Source organism: Malus sylvestris, chromosome 5 (assembly GCF_916048215.2).
Source record: "Malus sylvestris chromosome 5, drMalSylv7.2, whole genome shotgun sequence".
Taxonomy (NCBI): domain Eukaryota; kingdom Viridiplantae; phylum Streptophyta; class Magnoliopsida; order Rosales; family Rosaceae; genus Malus; species Malus sylvestris.
Window position 1 is genome coordinate 27,956,828 of NC_062264.1, and position 20,081 is coordinate 27,976,908.

The 20,081-nt window shown below is 38.1% G+C and overlaps 4 protein-coding genes across 5 annotated transcripts; 1 reads left to right on the plus strand and 3 right to left on the minus strand.

Annotated features, from left to right (window-relative positions):
- Window positions 1–1,245: 1,245 nt before the first annotated feature.
- On the plus strand, window positions 1,246–4,394 carry LOC126623069 (uncharacterized). 2 transcript variants are annotated; one of them, XM_050291856.1, is made up of 2 exons: window positions 1,246–1,418; window positions 1,935–4,394. In XM_050291856.1, exon 2 carries the CDS (start codon window positions 2,062–2,064, stop codon window positions 4,012–4,014), a length of 1,953 nt encoding a protein of 650 aa, XP_050147813.1. In that variant the 5' UTR covers window positions 1,246–1,418; window positions 1,935–2,061; the 3' UTR covers window positions 4,015–4,394. The 2 variants fall into 2 exon arrangements, with proteins under 2 accessions (XP_050147813.1, XP_050147812.1); XM_050291855.1 differs by having other exon boundaries at window positions 1,940–4,394.
- Window positions 4,395–4,533: 139 nt separating this feature from the next.
- LOC126623068 (CDT1-like protein a, chloroplastic) lies at window positions 4,534–7,918 on the minus strand. Its single transcript, XM_050291854.1, has 7 exons — window positions 7,517–7,918; window positions 7,276–7,395; window positions 6,935–7,172; window positions 5,550–6,590; window positions 5,100–5,301; window positions 4,919–5,015; window positions 4,534–4,802 (listed from the first exon to the last, which is right to left on the minus strand). The coding sequence occupies exons 1-7, from the start codon at window positions 7,795–7,797 to the stop codon at window positions 4,745–4,747; spliced, it is 2,037 nt and encodes a 678-aa protein (XP_050147811.1). The 5' UTR covers window positions 7,798–7,918; the 3' UTR covers window positions 4,534–4,744.
- A 988-nt stretch (window positions 7,919–8,906) lies between these two features.
- On the minus strand, window positions 8,907–12,576 carry LOC126623939 (serine carboxypeptidase-like 20). Its single transcript, XM_050292913.1, has 15 exons — window positions 12,415–12,576; window positions 12,130–12,280; window positions 11,889–12,034; window positions 11,487–11,563; window positions 11,269–11,391; window positions 10,967–11,069; window positions 10,845–10,882; window positions 10,666–10,767; window positions 10,478–10,558; window positions 10,150–10,395; window positions 9,901–9,966; window positions 9,674–9,786; window positions 9,388–9,501; window positions 9,229–9,274; window positions 8,907–9,108 (listed from the first exon to the last, which is right to left on the minus strand). Exons 2-15 carry the CDS (start codon window positions 12,273–12,275, stop codon window positions 9,025–9,027), a joined length of 1,485 nt encoding a protein of 494 aa, XP_050148870.1. The 5' UTR covers window positions 12,276–12,280; window positions 12,415–12,576; the 3' UTR covers window positions 8,907–9,024.
- Window positions 12,577–14,169: 1,593 nt separating this feature from the next.
- On the minus strand, window positions 14,170–18,508 carry LOC126624423 (monocopper oxidase-like protein SKU5). The gene is made up of 9 exons (XM_050293484.1): window positions 18,128–18,508; window positions 17,217–17,326; window positions 16,864–17,134; window positions 16,639–16,777; window positions 15,945–16,308; window positions 15,195–15,560; window positions 15,016–15,094; window positions 14,688–14,884; window positions 14,170–14,506 (listed from the first exon to the last, which is right to left on the minus strand). The coding sequence occupies exons 1-9, from the start codon at window positions 18,260–18,262 to the stop codon at window positions 14,398–14,400; spliced, it is 1,770 nt and encodes a 589-aa protein (XP_050149441.1). The 5' UTR covers window positions 18,263–18,508; the 3' UTR covers window positions 14,170–14,397.
- Between the last annotated feature and the right edge of the window lie 1,573 nt (window positions 18,509–20,081).

The following is a 20,081-nucleotide window of genomic DNA, read 5'->3' on the forward strand; positions in this document are numbered from 1 at the left end:
GAATACTCAACTTCGCTGAGAAGCTAATGAAGTTACCTCTTTGGACTAAATAATTGAGAATTCTTTGCCGACTGAGACTTGCATAGATAATCAACTAATCAGAAGTAATATTGTTTGTCTAAACTAAAGATGCTTCTAAATTGCCTAATTTTACGGTTCTAGTGTTGTTTACTTATCTAAAATGAAGATGTCACGTGTTGTCAACTATTTACTTATCCAAACTAAAAATGTGTTGATGAGACTGTTAAGATAAACAGGGTTGTGAGAAAGGTTTTGCGTAGAGCATTTTTGAGTTGTTTGTTAAGTTGAAGCTTGTAGGGGCTTTTCACGTTGCAAAACCTCTGTAGAGGTAGAGACTTGATAGGACTATGCTTACTCGACATTTACCTGAATATTCTCTCTTTGTCCCCATAATCCCTTCTTTAGCCGAAACTTAATCTCTATCCAATCTCCACCTCTTTGAGTTATTCTGAACCTAATCCCTTTATGCACTTGATTCATCCTCATCTGACCAAAAATAAGTTATGATCCGTAGAATAATTTGAATCTTGTCAGAATCCATCCTGATCTTCAACAATTTTAATTCATTTAGAACTCGACCAAACCATGCATGAGCTTGAGCCTGATCCTTTAATAGTCTTACTCCTATAGGGACTCGATCAAATTAGCACGCTTTTGGGCTGAGAGCCAACTAGCCTGAGCAACGATTACTAGGTCGAGAATCATGGCATTTCGATTCATGTTATTCTTTCTCGGCCTAAGCCTTTATTTCAGGCCCAAATAGGAATATACTTACATTTTTTACCTCAAAAAATTGCCTTGTGTCATGCACAGGGCCAAGATGAATGAAATTTCGATGAAAAAAATTTAAAATCTAAACGCCGAGAGAGAAATTGACTAATTATAAAAGTTAGGTAACTAAAATTAAGTTCAAGAGAGAAATTGACCACTTATGAAAATTCAAAGGGATAATTGACTAAAAATAACGTTCATGAAAGAAATTGGTAGCTTCTTACAAGTTCATGGAAGAAAATCGACAAATACCTCTTGATTTTTCAATCTTCAATTACCAAATTGCGCTTACGACTTGTCGTTGGTTTAACACAACAAATATTTGGGCCAATAAAACGAGCGGTGGCCCAGTATTATAAGGTAATATATGAACCAAAGTCACGTGACACGTGGTCGTTGCAGATCGCGAGCCATCGTCCCCCAATTGCAATTGATTAGGGCATTTTGGAGTGGAACCTTTATATAGGTGAAACCACCAAAACCCACAACGAGCCGTGCGACTGCGTCTCCAACTATAAATCCGGCAGACCTTCGATCATCGCTCAAAACACTCAACGACCTCCTCCGTCACCTCATCCGTCAAACCCTCTGTTAAACCCTCGTCGCCTTCATCTGCTCTCATCGAGGTTTGAGATTTTTCTCCACAGCCGCCGTTTAATTTATTTTTTTGCTGAATCGTTTTTTTTTTTTTTTTTTTTGTATTGCTCGTTTAAAGCAGCAATCTTTTGCTGCATCGAATATGAAATGGAAATGTTTCTGGTTTTTATTTATTACTTTTTAATTTAGTTTTGGTTGATACAGTAATAAATGAGTGCATGTTATAACAAATGAATAGTTTTATGTTGTTAATTGGGAATTATTTTAATTATGAAACAAATTTTGAGGTTTATGTGATTAAATTTTGTTTCTTTGCATTGAATTTTATTTTATTTTTATTTTTTAAATATTGAGGTTTATGTGATTAGAGGTAGTTTTGTTGATTTTTTTTTATTTTTTATTTTTTATAATGCAGGTGTGTTTGTGTTTAAAATCTTTAATTATGTGTTGATTGCTCCGTACATGTGAAGTTGTTTGTGTATCCTAGTTATTTTGCATCTTTCGGTATCGGAGATAGTCGGGTTGATTTTTGCTTTGTTTGATAGTGCAGTGTGGGGATTGTGTGCATTCATATTAAGAGGGTTTTGAAGTGCAGTGGAGCTTTTTCTTGGGTACTAAATTTGCCGATTTATCTGGTTATTGGTACTGTGGGTTTGTTATAATATAATCATCATGCCTGTCCAAAGCAAGTTTTGCCTTATTTCGTACTCCCAAGAATTGGTAGATGGTCAACCACTGTATGCTTCTTCAAACTGCCTTCCTGTCAAGGCTTTGAACCGTGAACCAGCCGGACATTCTTTCCATGCTGTGGCTCTGAAGCTTCGTGGTTGTGTGGAGGAAAATAAAGAAGTTGAAGATGAGAAGGTGGTTAATAACAAGGAACAGACTTCTATACCATCATTTGATTCGTACAACAGCAAAGGTAAGAAGAAATCTGGTGGCGAAGGCAAAGAACAAGATCACTATGCACTCTTAGGTTTGAGCCATTTAAGATACCTTGCCACTGAGGAGCAAATAAGAAAAAGCTATCGTGAAACTGCCCTGAAATATCATCCTGACAAACAGGCTGCTCTTCTTCTCAATGAGGTTACGGAAGCTGCAAAACAAACAAAGAAGGACGAGATAGAGAGCCACTTCAAGTCCATCCAAGAAGCGTACGAGGTGTTAATTGATCCTGTGAAGAGAAGAATCTATGACTCCACTGATGAGTTTGATGATGAGATACCCACTGAATGTGCCCCACAGGACTTCTTCAGAGTTTTCAGTCCTGCTTTTATGAGGAATGGGCGGTGGTCGGTTAGCCAACCAATCCCATTTTTAGGTGATGAGAGTACTCCACTGAAGGAAGTAGATGATTTCTATGACTTCTGGTACACCTTTAAGAGTTGGAGAGAGTTTCCACATGCTGATGAGTTTGATCTTGAGCAAGCGGAGTCTCGTGATCATAAGAGATGGATGGAGAGGCAGAATTCAAAACTTTCAGAAAAGGCTAGGAAGGAGGAGTATGCACGAATTCGTACTCTTGTTGACAATGCATATAAAAGAGACCCAAGAATACAGAGGAGAAAGGAAGCAGAGAAAGCTGAGAAGCAGAGGAAAAGAGAGGCCAAATATCTGGCCAAGAAGTTACAGGAGGAGGAAGCAGCCAGGGCTGCAGAAGAGGAGAGTAAACGGAAAGAAGAGGAGGCCAAACGAGCTGCAGAAACAGCTTTACAGCAGAAGAAGCTGAAAGAGAAAGAGAAGAAACTCCTGCGCAAAGAAAAGGCTCGCCTTCGAACAGTTTCAGGGCCTGTTACTTCGAAGCGTTTGCTTAATCTTTCTGAGGATGATGTGGAAAGTCTCTGTTCGTCTCTTGGTACCGAGCAGCTTAGGAGTATCTGTGAGAAGATGGAGGGCAAAGAGGGGGTGGAGAGAGCAGAGGTTCTTAGAGATGCATGTGGATATAAAAACGATTTGGTGGATAAGAAAGAAGAAGAGAAGAAAATTCAACAACAGAATGGTTCCGTGGAGACTAAAGGTACCGTTCAGTTAGGCAGCTATGAGAAGAAGGAAGAGAAACCTTGGAGCAAAGAAGAAATTGAGCTTTTGAGAAAAGGAGTGGTAAAATTTCCAAAAGGAACCTCTCGGAGGTGGGAGGTTGTTTCTGATTATATTGGTACTGGACGATCTGTTGAAGAAATTTTGAAGGCAACCAAAACAGTCCTCCTCCAGAAACCTGATTCTAGCAAAGCTTTTGATTCTTTTCTTGAAAAGAGGAAACCCTCACCATCTATTGCTTCTCCACTTACAACTAGGGTCGAAGTAGAAGGGGTACGGACTCCTCAGCCCACAGAAACACCTGCCGTGAAGACGGATGAATCGGGAGAGTCGTCAAGTGGAAGTGCAAAAGACCAAACTCCTATAGATCCGATTGTTGAAAATGGATTCTCATCAGGGTCCGAGCAAGATGTATGGTCTGCTGTACACGAAAGAGCCCTGGTTCAGGCTCTGAAAACCTTTCCAAAGGATGCCACTCAGCGATGGGAGCGAGTTGCTGCTGCTGTTCCGGGGAAGTCTGTGGTTCAATGCAAGAAGAAGTTTGCGTTGATGAAGGAAAGCTTTAGAAACAAGAAGAGTACTGCTTAATTTGCCGCAGTTTTCTAATATTGCCTAAGATTAGCAAGGTGCTTGAGAAGATGGTTCCGAGCATCTATCTTACATTTCTAATTCTTTCTAGGTAAAGATTCAGTTTCTGTGGATTTTGGTAGAGCCATACAGGTCTTTAGCTACTTTCGAAGAGCCATTATATTTTGTATCGTTTTTAAGAGCATGTTTTTCGTTTCGGTGTATCGGGGATTCACTGCACTGAGAGATCCGTGAAAGGTCAGCAGGTGCATGGGAATAGGAAGGGGATATTGATTAATGTTGGGTTTAAGTATGATGTTCTTGTAGTAGGGATCCGGTTAAATCTCATAAGTAGGCGGGATATATTCTATTTGATAAAAAAAATTATATTTTACTTTCAACTCAAATCTTGTTAATTTCTAATGTGCCTATGATTTGAAACATAGGTGCAAATGGAGATTTCTTGTACCGAAAAATTACTTATCCGTAGTGGACCTTGAGAAAAGATTTTTTGTACCGAAAAACTAGTTGCACAGTCAATCAGCTTGCAATCAAAGCATTTTCTATGCTGCTGGAAGAAAGAAACCCCAGAAACTGGAGATGGGCTATATGCTAACTACAGATTAGCCACGCAGACATGAACAACTAATTAATTAAAACATTCCAAGATGCCCTAATAAGACGGGAAATCGTACATCGTCTTTATTTTACAGCAACCTTCAGAAACCCTGGCACAGTTCAGATTGCTTTGCTAGTTTGCTGCTTCGAGCTGCGCCCGTATAGAACCTGGATTTGACATTTTGTTAATGCTGCAAGAACAGAGATCAAATGTACATCAAACAATTTGATCAAGTTTTTCGTTTAACCCAAGGCAGTATTCATTTACATAACGCATAATTTCTGTTTGGGACTAGATAAAACTCACTGGATCAAAAGCAAATCTCCTCCGGAGTCTAACTTTTCTTCAGATATCCATTCCGGAACCAGATCTAGCAGCAAGCTTAGCTGCTCTTCAACTTCATCTGTGAAGAAAATAGAGGAGTTAGGTTCACCAGGAGCTTTCGTGAATCGTAATAGGAAATCATCTACTTTATACAATGGCTTACTTGTGTCCGTAAAATCTAAGTTATTCCAAATTAGCTTGTGTACAAGCTCCTCTTTTGTGATGGCAGAACGTTTCATAGACTGACATAGGAAATGGATCATGTCAAAGAGTTTAGGTAGGCCGGAAATCATCTGTTTATCCCTCTTTGCTTGTGAGAAGGCAGGAATTTGCTCCTCTATTGCCGTCCTCTCTTCATCTTTGAGCTGTTGAAAGATAAATGGATACTTCTCAAAAATGTTGTTCATTATATTCAAGTTCAAGTAGAAACCACGAAGTGGGCTGGATGCTGTTAGTAATATTATGGTACACCACTTAAGCTGAAGTCAGTTTCAGAAAGCTTTCGTAAATAAGTAGACAAAATGTTGTCACAAGTAGATGAAATTTTGTGCAGATGGTTGAAGTAAGCTCCAACAACTTTTATAGAACTATTGACATAGAAGACATGACATACCAATTTCAAAAGATCCTCCGGAGGAATATCAGTAAAGTCATTATCAATTGATGCATTGTCCATATCAAGTACTTCATCCTCGACCATTCTATTCTTCACAGGAGTGTCAAATTTCAGTGACCTGGAGCGTGGAGGATACCTAACCATCTTTTCTGGAGAGCTAGTAGAATTGTCTTCTGGGCTCATATAACAGCGTTTTGGCGGGCGCAATGCTGGTGTGGCAGACATCAATCTAGCAGGAGTTGAAGCAAGCTTTGCTGGAGTGGACTGAATACTAGCACCTTCTATGGGGAAATCATCATTTTCTATGGGGCCTATCTCTTTGACTGGAGTTGAAGCAAGTTTTGGAGTAGACAGAATGCTAGCACATTTTGTGGGTAAATCATCACCACTTTCAATGGGGCTTGTCTCTTTGGTTGGAGTTGCAGGCACTTGGCCAGTCAATGATACAGCAGTACTAGCTCCCTCAACAGAGCAAACCACATTGAGAATTGACTCTGGAAGTGAAATATTTCGAGCTTGAAAGGATGGCTGAGAAAAGTGCCTTCGAAAAGGTTGAGGAAGATGAGATGTTATTACTGGTTGCTGCTCCACTAGTGCTTCAAATGACGAAGCAACAACACTAGCTTCCTCAATGGAGCAAACTATATTAAAATTTGACTCTGGAACTAAAACATTTCGGCCTTGGAAGGCTGGTAAAGAAAAGTGCCTTCGAAAAGATTGAGGAAGATGAGTTGTTATTACTGGTAGCTGCTCTACTGGTGCTTCAAATGATGTCTCATTGGGCAATGACGAGTCAGGAATTCTGCTTATGTTTGAATTCAAATCCTCCTTTGATTGATCAGATGGCATTGGATGTGTTTCATCTGGAATGCCATCACTTTGAAGGTAAGTTTTGGATGCTTCTGGTTGCTCAACTGTATGTGCACCAGTCAATGCCTCAGGAGATGATGATAAGGAACACTTAATTGTATCTGGATGCATATGTTGCTCTGCAAAATTGAATGGTGGGGGCAGAGTTTCTTCTGGAATTTCATAACCCTGAAAGCACATAATAAACCATTTTCAGACCGCACCTTATTCGAAAATTAGTTCAATAAAAACAATGTTGAACTGATAAAACACAATCTTGAACTGTGTAGTAGCTTGTTCGAAAAGAGTGTAACAAGGAATAAGCTCAAATTTTTTAATCCAGTACCCTAATAATCTCATAAATTCTGTGTGACTCAAAGCTTTCCAGATGAAAATCTCACAGATTGCTCAGAACATCCAATGTAAAAAGGGATTCCATTAACCTCAAATCTTACTAGTAGATTAAATAACATTGAATATAAAGTAATCACACCATGTTAGTTGTGTTCCACCGAAAATGAGTAGATGTATACCTCAGGATGAGATTTTGAAATGTCTCCAAGCCGATGGCGGAAGGCTCGCCTCAAATGCATATGCCCACCACCTTCAGATTTCAACTTGTCATCGTTTTCTACTGCATCAACATTCATGGTGACACGAAGATCCGGCTTCATATCACTGGTTCTCTCATCCTTAACAAGCACTTTTGTAATCTCAATTACCTCAGGTAAAACAATCTTCAGCTGAGCCAAGTGACTAATTGTAAACCTCCTAAAAACCCAGATAAACAAAAATCAATCACTTTTTACTGCCTTATTTCTTCAGCAACCTACCAAACCAAACAACAGATTAAATAGAAAACCTCTTCCAGTACCTATCCGTTAAACACTCAATTTTCGGGCGAAGATTGGTAAAGCTTGGCATCAAGCCCCTCAACCGCAACAACCGAATCGAAGCGTCCAAGCAATCGAAAAACTCGCTCAATATCTCATACCTGCAACAAAAACAACAAAAAGAACCCCAAAATAATATAATGAATCAAAATTCCACCCAAAATGTCAGAAAAAAAATAATTACGTACACATAATAAAGAACTGAAATTCACGAAGCCTTACTTTTCCGGTAGCTTCTCGGAGGCACCAAAATGTGTCTCAATCGGGTTTTCCTCGGACCAAGAATCGATCTTTCGTCTCGCAGATCCGATCTGAGCCGCCGGCTGCTTCTGGGTCGGCTCCCATAAGCTTTTGTGACGGAACTGTTGGGGCTTCTCAGGGGTTTTGGAGCTCAGTGAGTCGATTTCTGCAACTCGGAGCTTTGGGTTTAAATGGGGTTTCTCCGATTTGAAGGTTAGAGAGAGACTGGGTTTAGCTGTCCTTTGGGTTTCTGAGGAACTCATTGCAGAGAGAGAGAGAGAGAGATGGTATTTGGAGTCGATCAAAAAATTACAGATTTTGAGGGTGACAGTCGAGAGATAGAGAGAGAGAGAGGGATGGAGGGAGGGAGGGAGAGAGAGCACTCGCCAATTAGGGGTTTAGGGTATTTAATAGGGCTCTCTGGTGGCGGGAAAAGATGCCCGTTGCTTCCCGCGAAATAGATCCGTTGGATCACTAATTTGTTTATTGGGCTATTATTCTTACCATTTTTGGTCGAATATATTTCACCTTCCAAAGCAAGAGATCACTATTATTTGGGCCTTCAATAGGCCCAATCCAACATTACGACCAGCGGCCCAAAATACTTAATTTTTTGATTTATTGATCTTTAACTGTCGATTTTGAGTCGACTTAATCAGTGTCATTAGTAGCAAAAATATAATTGTACATCTACTAATCTACTCAAACTTGTTAATGTTTCATGCGACCATGGATGATACTTAATATGCGACTGCTACTGAGATGACGGTTTTGTTCTTAATTTTCACGTTTGGTAAATGAATATACTTTCGTGTTAATCTAAGCATAATTTTAGGATATTTTTTTCCATTTTAAAATAAAATATCTTCTCCAACGAAATAAAAAGTGTCACTCAAAATCGAATTAATCAAATACACAAGATTCAACACCTCGTTTGTGGACTGGTCATGACAATTGAGATAAAATCCAACATAATCTGTCTAATCAAGTCTCTTTTAAAAAGTTTTCTTTTTAAAAGATGGCTTTAAAAGTTTATCTCTCCACTACAAGTTCTTTCTCTTTCGATATCCATTATATCAAAAAATAGACATATGTTTATCTCTACACTCAAGTCTTTCCCTTTCAATATACATTAAATATAAAAAATATATATATAGGGCACTTTTGTTTCCCGACTTTGGAAGGAAATTTGTTTCTCTTAATACAAAAGACAACTGTCCAATTTAATGACTCCAAGAGATTGCGTGCAGTCTAAGTTAGGGTAACATAATTCCCATTCAGTGTGAGAATTGGATTTCATGGCAGATTTGTTAGCTTAATTCTTGTTTATTAGCATTTCAAAGATAATTTTTAGTGAAAATTACTAGAAGAGTTGATGTAAAATGCAGTTTATTCAATGGTAATGCAAACTGTTTGTTTGGATCATATGATTTGTTCTCTCTAAAACTTCTGTAGCATAGTTAATACATAACAACACTGCTCTCTTTCTCTTATTGTGGTTTTCCGGCCAAAAACCGGCTAAATAAATCTAACGCCTCCCGTGGTTTGTACTCCGGAACCGTATGTCCAGATCCCTGCACCGATACATTCAGACGGAAGTATTAGAATCAACAATTGAATCCAATCAAAAGAAGCAGCTAGATACAGTTTCAGTATAGCCTATAGTAGAACGAGGAACATTTTCGTGTGCTGACCTTTACGGTTAGAAAGGTGAGGTTGTTCTCGTAAGCCTGTGTATACCTGCAACCATTCACATTCGGTTATTCACTTACCCCAGTACCATATAAAAATGTTCTTCCAAGAAATTAGACTTTTCACAATGCTTGACGAGGGAAATATGTAATAGTGAGTACCCAGCAACTTGTCCATTCGAAGTCCATGGCCTCCATTCGTCCACAATCTTATAACCAAGTGATCTGGTCCATGCTTCACTCCCGGTGAAAGGAACACACATATCATGATCACCGCTGCCAGAAAAAATCGAATAGGAATGCACATCAGTTAGAACATTCATTTTTCATTTACTTCTCCTGTTTTTGTGCAATCAAAGGGAACACTGTAGCGAAGGTGAAAAGAAAGCTTAAGAGCATTTTCGACGGGCATGACTTTTAACAGATGACATTGTAATTGGAGATTTACCTAAATATAAGTGCCCGATAACCCTTAGCGGTGAGGTTCCTGTGGTACTTGATCATACTTCCAGAATCATGATAAAATCTGATTCTGTTTGTGCATAGTTCCCATGAAAGATCCTAAATAGTGCAAAAAGGATTTCAAACAGTTACAATGCCTTTTGGGAGCCAGCAGGACTAGACACTTACAAACTTTCGTTTCTGGTTTAAAACATGAACTCTGATAAACCTTACCGTTTCTGCATGGATTGCCTTCCTAACTGTCTCGTTGTTCAACCATTCAGTAGCAACCTCATCATCCTGCAGGAGATACATCAAATCTAAGGCTTCTTGTACATGAGAGTAATATTCTTGTATCGAAGTTGAAGATTCTTTCTTTCAGCCTTTTCGGGGAAGTCTAATTACTACTTAATCAAGAAATTAATGGTTGACAATGAGAAAGGGGATTAAAAGATCAAAATTGTAACAGACTAAGCAACTTACAGTACATGGAACCTCTTCGCTATTCATCAGCTCCGGCCAAGTTGGAACAATACCATCTCTCACAGGAGCTCTAAGAGGCCAGGCACGACCAAACATCCTTGTTCTCACAGCAAGAGGCCTTTCAGTCTCACCTAATTGGCGAAAGCTAGATGGCAATCCACTGTTTGTAACTCTTCTAATCTTACTCGAATCTGTGCTGTGATAGCATGGTTCCAGAATGTTATATATGTTCAAACCGTCGATGTTCTGGGATCAATAAAATCTTAAAGTCAGTTAAAAAAAAACGTAAAATTCCATGTTATACGCAAAATATTGAGATTTTTTTTACCTTGTCAACTTTTTCAAGCTTGCTTCCACAAGGATCGCTCACCGGATCAAGGTAGTTTCCTCCACACGCTGTGTTAACCTCCTGAAGCACAAATACATTTCATTTGAATTCCTACGATATTTAGGGGGAACAAAGGGGATGAAATTAGCATTACAATGCTAGTATAAAACTGGACATTCTTTACAGACCTCATATAGATCATCTGATATCAGTCCCATCCCATGTGCAAACGGAACAAGAGCATTACCATCGAATTTATCATCAGTAACTCCATTTCCCACCAGATAACCCTGTGTTATGCAGTAATTAGAGGTTGGAGCCACATACATTTCAAATTCACAAAAGGACTACTCGTACAGATAAATACCTTGAAGTTGAGTACGGGCGTTACACCTGCATCAATTCCTGTTAAAACATCCAAAGCTCCACCTTAGATTTTAGTTTCAACATTTACGTAACTTCTAATGTTACTATTATTGACTGATTTACCTTTCACTACTTCAGAAGAAAGCGTTGGCACGTAGACTCCAGCATATGACTCCCCAGCAATAAAAAATGGGTTGGAGAGGAACTCAGGGTACAGTTCAAACCACTGGGAAATTAGAATAAACATCAATTCAGCAAGTACGTTAAACGAGTCCTTGTACTATACAAATTATACATCACTGTATAGTATACATTGCCGTGGGATTCTTGAGCTCCCAGCAAGTCGTTAAATTCTGCAATGCATATTATACATTGATGTAAGAACTTTCGGTGTTACAGGCTTATCGAGTTGTTTCCTTATTCACCTTGAGGAGAAATGTGTGGGAATCAGAGGCAGTCTTTAGATCCCCAGTTTTATAGTCGGTCTCATTTTTTGAGTAAGACAATCCAACACCAGCCGGAGAATCCAGATATATAATGTTGGAAACCTAATAACATGAAAATAATTGATTTCACTTGTACAAAGAAAATTAAGAAAATAAAATTCAGAGGTAATATTCATTTCACATCTCAAAGTTGCAACCTTTGACCAGCTGTATGGGTTAAGGTGGAGCTGAGGCAGACTTCCCTTGATCTTGGCCTCTTCAAAATTGAATGGCCCTGAAAAATATTGACAGAACCAAAATGTTTCATAGATCAATAATATCACATAAAGTTTTGAACTTTATGAGAAATTAGGTCCTATGTAATAAGTTGAAACGCAAGAGCTTATGAATGAAGCACTTATGTTCATCAGCGTTTTTGCTTGAAGTGCTTATTAGAGACAGATAGTTGAAATTTTTATCAAAGTTCCAATTCATGAAGAAAATTCGGAAAAACACTTCTACGACCCAGAAGCACTTTTTTATTTAAAAGCGCTTTGAACACACTCCGGAAAGGGTCCCAAACAGACCACAGAACAATAAACTGAACTATGAAACAATACCATGCTCATAAACAAAGCCATCAAAGCTGGAGCAACCAGGTCCACCATTCAGCCACAGAACCACCGGATCCTCCGCAGGCTTCCCTTCCGATTCGACAAAATAGTAGAACAGGTTCCTCCCATGACTCTGGTCAACTGTCACATACCTTCAAAACAAACCCACAAAAAGATCAACAACCATAACATAAACAATCTCAGAAACCCACATGTACTTAAAATCAGACAAAAAAAAACTACTTACCCAGAATAGTGTTTTGAAGGAAGAGTGCCACTGAATCCAGGAATCTGGGTTATGAGAGCAGATTGAGGAGCTGATTGGGTTGGCAAAAAGCTCAAGAAGATGTAGATTAATGGCACCAAAAATAAAGATAATACTCTCCCGCCCATGACTTCTGATAAAAGTTGTAAAAACAAGAAGCGTGTCAGATACCAAATCAAAATACTGTGAGAAGAGAATTTAAATGAATTTTTGTGGGATTAATCAATAATTAAGTGGGCTCATTAGCGATGGATTAGTCTGCAATACCAGTTGCTGAAGAAAGAGAGAAACAGGAAAGTGGATTAAAACTATGATGAAAGTGAGAGCTGCTCAAATGGGAGGCCACTAGCACTACGAGCTAAAACTCTGCTGTTGTGCTGCGGGCAGCAAGAGCGTCATCTTCTTGGGCCCAATGGATGCGTGACACGTTGGCCAATCAGGTGTGGCGGCTACTGAAAGGAAAAGGTGCCCCATAATTTTGGAACAGTTGTTGGGGCATCAATGCCATCATTAGCCCTTAACGTGTAAGGGTGGGAGTGAGAGTGACAGGGAAGAAATGGAGTAATTGGCACAAGAAATGTGTGATGGCATTGGATTGGACCAAGACTTTTAAGCTTTAATTATTTAATTAATTAATCAACTGTTAAGTCTGTTATATTAGAAGATAATCAATTTTAGCTTACACTTTTTGTAACTCTTCTAAAATTAACTACACATGTTTAAGGGAATACGAAGATAAACTGATATGGTAGAGTTGTATAAACAAAAAATAACGGCTTTTCTAAGTTGTTTATCTACTTTTTTTTCTCGTACTATTTTATAATATTTTTATTGTAACTAAACAGAAAATTAAAGTGACTTGTAAGATGGTAAATTCCAAAGTAATGGCAGATGTGATTGTTATTCGTCTAACAGACCAATGGTTTCAGGTAAGGTTGCATTAAGCATGTTTCGAGCCTTTGACTTACTAGAGCAATCCTCATCCATTCTAGGATTTGCAGACCGAAAGTGATTTCAAGTTGTCAACACACTTTATTTCACCTTCTACACCTTTCTTAATTTTTACCGTTGATTCTCTTTTGATTGTTAAATCTAATAGTTAAAAAACAACAGGGATGTGTAAGTAGTGAAAAGAAATACGTTGAAATTCTTTTCTTAAATATACTTTTTTAGGATGTGGCAAATAGATTGCAAATGGTCATTTACCACAGTGGTGGAAAAGTATTGAGCTCTTGCATGACAGCGTGTGTTCGAACCCCTTCCGCAGGTAAATCTAACATCTAATCTAATGGTAAATAGATTATTATGTAAAATGATTGCATGACATTGACATGCCAAACACCTACCAACCTCCATGAGATAATGTTGTTTATTTTTTAGGGGATGATTAGGAGGATGGTTTTGTCCTTACATCCTTAAGATCCTGTAATTTGGTGGAAGCAAAAAGTAGGATTAGATTCTATATATTTGTTTGAACTTAATAATGCAGCACAGCACAATCGAATCAGGAAAGAAAGCACATGCAGTTCAGATATTGTTGGGAGTTTTAACGAAAAATTCGCGGTACTGTTTACTTGTACTATCTATTTTACCCTTTATTTTATCCTTATTGTTAAAACTCAAAAGTTTTCAAACATTTTTCATTAGTCTTCCTTTTCTTTAATCCAACAAAGAAGTCAATTTTCCTTTCTTGCCGTTTTAGGTCGTAGGATAAACAGTTGCATTTTTTCAGAGGGAAAAGGAGGCACTGATATGTGGTTTTGTTGGGGGGTTTTCTGCATGCAATAAAACGAATTTTGAGGTATTTAAAAACCACTCCGGATCATGTGAAAAACGGCTTGCATTTGTCGGTGGACGGTGAGAGGAGTCGACTACAAGCGGCTGCTCTTCCGGTCAATTCGTCTGCAAAAGAGGCGCCTAGGCCTGCTCCTCCAAATACACCGTTCTTGATCATTAGCAGGCAAATTTCAAAAAAAAAATAATGCATGCACTACTCTCTAAAACTGCCTGCAAAATCGAAGATACAAGGATGCAAATTGAAATTACAAATACAAATAGTTTGCAATGCAATATTACAATACATGGTTCATACTACAACTCTATTGCTAAATGGGTGGTATCCAACATCCTACTCTCGTCTCAATATGTTTTGCATTTCTACCATCCCCTTAAGCTAGATTTGCGCGTTCGATACCAGTTCGGTAGAAAGCATCGCAGTGCTTGCTTTGCTTATAGCTGATAGTAACTTGATTACCGAATGAAAGCCGCACATGCTATGATTAACGTAACCAAAATTGTTGTGCTCGAACGGGTGATTGATGGTGCACTAGAGAACTTGACTCCTCTCTGAGTCTGGTCTCTGGAGAAGAAAACCAAACAGAACTGTGCATTAGCAGAGTTTGGAATGAGGGTTTTTAACCTTTCAGATGCTATTGTCTTGATTTTACTATTGTCTTGATTTTAATCATCTGTAAATATAAATCTTGATGGACAAGTAAATAAACTAACAAAAACTTGGTGAAGAAGTTCGGATGTCTTACTTCTGTAAAGAGGAAAGTAGTCCACAATATATGGTATTGTCAGGCAAAGAATGTTCATCTCCATCAAACTCGGGATTCACAACACTGACATAAACTTCTTGGCCTAGATACCATGAGTCAAGATTCTGTGCACGAAGGTTCCAAATTCCGGCATTGTCAAGAACAACCAATATGGCTGTCCAAGATCCAGGGAAGACCTGTAGCCATATGAGCATGAAGCAATCAATTAACAAAAAGTAACCTAAAATGGATCAACCGAGAATTTTGTTCCATTCCATGCACATGTAAATGTGTGCGAGTGCAACAAGCCTATTGAACCAAGGGGTACCTGTGTAGTAGAGCGAGCAACGCCATCCCATTTGTTGTAAGTGCTTCTGCTATTCTCTGTCCAGACTCCAACATCCATACTACAGGGCAACAGGGAATCGTTCAGATCATGTTTTGTACTTTGCCAGTTCCATAATTAGGAATAGAGAGAGATAATGATTTCAAAACTAAAAAGCTCACCCAACAATGAAAAATGCATAGCCATCCAAATGGTAATTCTGAACAGTGGTGTCATTGTTCTGAAAGATGACTTCCATGAAACCCTTGAAAGTACCATTAATCAGAGATGTGTCTACTTTGGCAGGTCTGTTCATCAGTTTATTCGGGAAATCAAGCTTATAAACCCCCGAAATGTTGAACTGTTGGGCAAGCTTAAGGGGTGTTGAAGGTGGTATATATGAAATACCATTGAGGGTAGTGCGCCACTTCCCATTTATAAGTTCTGCAGGTCTATTGAGGATTACATAGACATCTGTGACAGTGATTTCACCATATTTAAAAGATCCTTGTGGGTTTGGACGAGCAGCACCAGCAGAAACATTCCACCTGCAATTGCACAACCGTCACAAAGATGTAACAATAGTCAGCAAGCATTTGAGAACTAACATACCATCAAAGAAAAGACCAAAAAATTGGGTTATTAATGTATGGACTTCCAGGGAAACAAACAAAATATCAGGCAGAAGAAACTTTCCCTAGATATTAAATATAATTCAACCTCCTTGTATGTAATATCAAACAAAACGCTATGAAAAAGAATATTTTTGTCAGAGATTAATGACTGACAACATTGATAATAGGGTAAGCAATTCCAGTACATATGAAGGTTATCGCCATTGCCATTAAAATTTTGGGAGTAACTGAATGAGTGTTTTTATTCTTTCAAATATATTTATTAGTAAACCGAAAAGAAACATAATCAACTATAACCTTATGGATCTTGCTTGATTCATTGAGTAATATGTGTCGTAATCATTAGGAGGATCAGGGAGAGGACCTGATGCAGGTCCTTGAGAATTGGAGTAGTGCAAGATGGCAACTCCAGTAGCTTTAGCCCATGCAGATGATTTGACAAAACGGGGGCTGGCAACAATATAGTAATCACTTGTGGCATTTTGATCCATTGTAACCAAAAATGAAAATGACTGACCGACATGAATATCCATATTCGCATAATTCTGCTGAACTGTGTATGATCCTTCAGTCTCCACTAGAAGCAAGTTATGATTTTGTATTCTGAAATTCAAGCTAGTTGAGATACCAACATTGTGCACACGGAAGCGGTATGTTTTTCCTGTTAAAGGAAATTACCAGCAACCGGCTTCTGTTAAAAGTGCAAGATAATAAAAATGCTAACGCAAATCATATCGGCCAAAGAATAAGTTAAGAACCCAAAGAAAAACCCAAATCAAAAGGTTGCTGGATAACAGCTTCATTAAAACCAAGTTGCCAACCCGCATATGCCTTAGTTTTCTACCCCCCAAAAAAATGCCCTTAAAGTACACGACTTTCACTAATGTCTCAGTCGCACTGGAACCCTATGTATTTATATGATTCTGGATCAGTATGACAAAATCACATTTGAGAACCATAGAAACATCTCAGACACACCCCAGAAATATACCTGGTTCAACATTTACTGTCAGGAAAGAATTGCCTCCTGCAATAAGTCCCTGATCAAATCGAAATGGACCTATTCCATTGATGAGGACACCGTCAGGAATTCCAAGGCTAGTACCACTTTCAACATCTTTCCTAAGGTCCTGTTTCCTTACAAGCATGAGTCACGCCTAAGAAACCAAATAAATAGGTGAAATACAAGCAGCGGACAAACACAATTTACACTAACCTTATGACTCTTTGTATACCAATCAGTAATAAAGAGGGTAATATCTCCATCTGGAACAGTGAAAGGTAGTGGAATAACATTTCGGTTGTTTATGGTGATTCCACCATATCCACCTGATGCTCTCTGGAAGTTTAGGGAAGGGAAGTAAAAGAAACTTCCTATCTGATCTTTAACCTGAAATTCGTATGTCCAATTCCATCCAGCATGAATTGGACAATTAGTCCCTGATACACCATCTTGCCAAGAGTTTTTTCGATTTTGTATACCATTCCTGCATTAAACTAAGCCTTATTAGCAATAGTATCATCAATACTTAATATTATTTTGTTGCTGATGGGATACATAAAGTTTACCAAGTGAGAAGCAATGGCTCATCCAAGTTATTCTTCACATTGACAACAACATTCCAGTTTGTAGTAACATTAAGAATTGGTCCTGGAAACTGCCCGTTAATCCCAATAACCTGAAATTATAATATGAAACAAGGGTGAAGCAGGATGTAGCCAAAATACATTATTGTTGCATTATAGAACAATCAGAAGACATTAGCCACAATTTAGTAGCAGGTATACCTTCTCACTGTATGAAACCTTGGCTAAACTAGATTCAATTCCTAACTTGGGTTAGGGAGTAAACGGAAAAGACGCAAAAGCCATTTGATAAAGATAAATTCATTAGCTCAACACAGTTAATTATACAAAAACTAACTGAATCCATACAGTGCTGGTGCTGGATATTCAGATTTCAGACCATTAAACTAATTTGTAATTAAAAAGGTCTTTAATTTCATATTCACATGGCATTGAACTGTTCCAAGGTTGAAAATCCTTTTTTCCCCTTCCCGAACTTCCCAGCATTGCGATTTCAAAGCTGGGTTGCGCCCTTCAGAACATATTCAGTAAGATTTATGCATTAGAGGATATACCAAAGTTGAAACACGTGAACCATTCTCTTAAAGCTCTTTGCCATTTTCACCCCACATTATCCAATACAAAGTTTATAAGTTACTACACCTAATTACCTACTCAATTAAACAAAACAAGAGTAAACTTCATATAAGATATATACATTAAGCTCAGCATTTATGTCGGAGTGAGGACCCGTTAAATGAAAGCAACCACTATGCCTTGGATCATTCCATTTGAAAGACCGAAACTTCAAAAAAGTTGGAAACTTTACTCACAAATCACAGCTAAAGGATCAAAGAAAACGACTTTAAAGCTTGAAATCGAAAACCCGAAACTTGAAAAGTGAAGAAATTAACCCGTTGCTTAACCCCAAGCGGGGAGGCAGTGATGTAGGAGACAGTCCAGTCATAGAACACATAAGGGTCTGCTCCCAAACCAAAACCCAATGAGCAGAGAAAGATAACAAGCTTGAACAAACAAGAAGAGGGCATCTGCAAATCGAGATCTTCTCTACAGCCAACCAGAAAATAAGAGATTTGGGTTTTTGAAATTTTGGTCTGTTGGGAAAACGGAGCAGCAAAAATGCAAAAATCCAGAAACTGGGTGTGGCAGAGTGGCAGTGAAAGAGCACATGGGAAAGGGGAAAGCACAGCTTTGGTTCGTCAGAGGCGCTTGTTTTTGTTTTGGGTCCCATTTTTTTTAACCAATTTTCTAGAGGATGGGAGGCTGATGGAGGCCACAGCCACCGTGTAATTAGGGCCTTTACCCATTAAATTCACCGTGATTGGGGAGGTACTTACTGGCCCTACTAGGAAAGGAAGGTAAGCTGAGGACCTGAGATTCGCGACTGAGCAAATCTTTTTGACTTATTATCTCTTTGGGATCAAGACCCTTCTTGAATCTTGTCATTGTCGCCGACTATCCAACTACAGGACTGGACAAGCTTTTGCATTTTGACTCATATTTTGTTTTTCACTTCCATCTTGAACATTTTAGGATTAGAAATTCCACTGTGAAATATTTGTGTAGTTTTACTTTTTTATGATTTTTATTTTGGTCCTAGGTTGGTCCTAAGTTTTTAGAAGTGGACTTAATGTGAACAACGGTGAAGTTTGTTACAACAAGACATAAGGAGTCATGTGTCGTGTCTAAATACGATGCCAATTGGCTATCATTTAGAGTAAAAATATTTTTTTGATAAAGATAGGATAATCTACATTAGACTACAAGAAGGAAGATTTAAATACAGGACCTCAGATACAAAAATAAATACTTTTAACCAACTGAGTTACAAACTACTTACGATTTAAGGCAAAAATATGAATCGTTTTGATATGAGCATTATGCGAGGCCTAGTGGAGACTAGAGCAAATATTTAAGTTCAAATTGATAAAATTAAGAATCCATGTCAACTTAAACTATGGTGCCCTAGAGACTATAGCGATGAGGCGACCAAACAAACAAAAGGTACAAGAATTCTCCTCCCTCTTTTTTTTTCTCTCATTCTCTCCCCTCCTGTTTGAATGCTTAAGATTTCATCTTTGTAGAGAGAAAGAAAAAAAAATTGTGAGAGAAGGGGAGGGAAGGGAGGGAAAAGGGAGGGGAGAGGATCCCCATCATAACAGAAGATAAAGATTAATATGATGGGGCATTTGAAACTGATATCTGTTTCAACTTTGAGGAAAAAAATATCACTAGATATCTAATTGACGACTATGAACATTAACCACAAGGGATTGTAAATTAATAAGTGAATTGGGTTTGATTAAAAAAATTAAATATCAATTAGTATTATGATTTAATGGTATTTCTCTTCACTTGTAAGTAAATTGAAAAGCCTCAAGTTCAACTTACAAAGGCGGGAATTGCTTATACAATTCGTCTTGAGTTTGATACCTAGTTGTGGTTGGCTCATCGAGTTATGTCAAAGACCTAACCCTTTTTTTTAGGGAACTTTAACGAAAAACTCCCGGTACTGTTCACTTTAACGAAAAATCATATTTTTACACTAAAAAGTCAATCCTGGTACTATTCACTTTACTCTTTATTTTGTCCTTATCGTTGAAACTCAAAGATTTCAAGCCATTTTCATTAGTTTTTTTTTTTTAAGGAAAACTAATGAAAATGATTTAAAAACTTTGAGTTTTAACGATAAGGACAAAATAAAGGGTAAAGTGAATAGTACCATAATTGAATTTTTAGTGTAAAAATATGGTTTTTCATTAAAGTGAACAGTACTATAAGCTTTTTGTTAAAATTTTTGTTAAAATTCCTTTTTTTAATAGTAGATTTATTGTTGTATAATATATG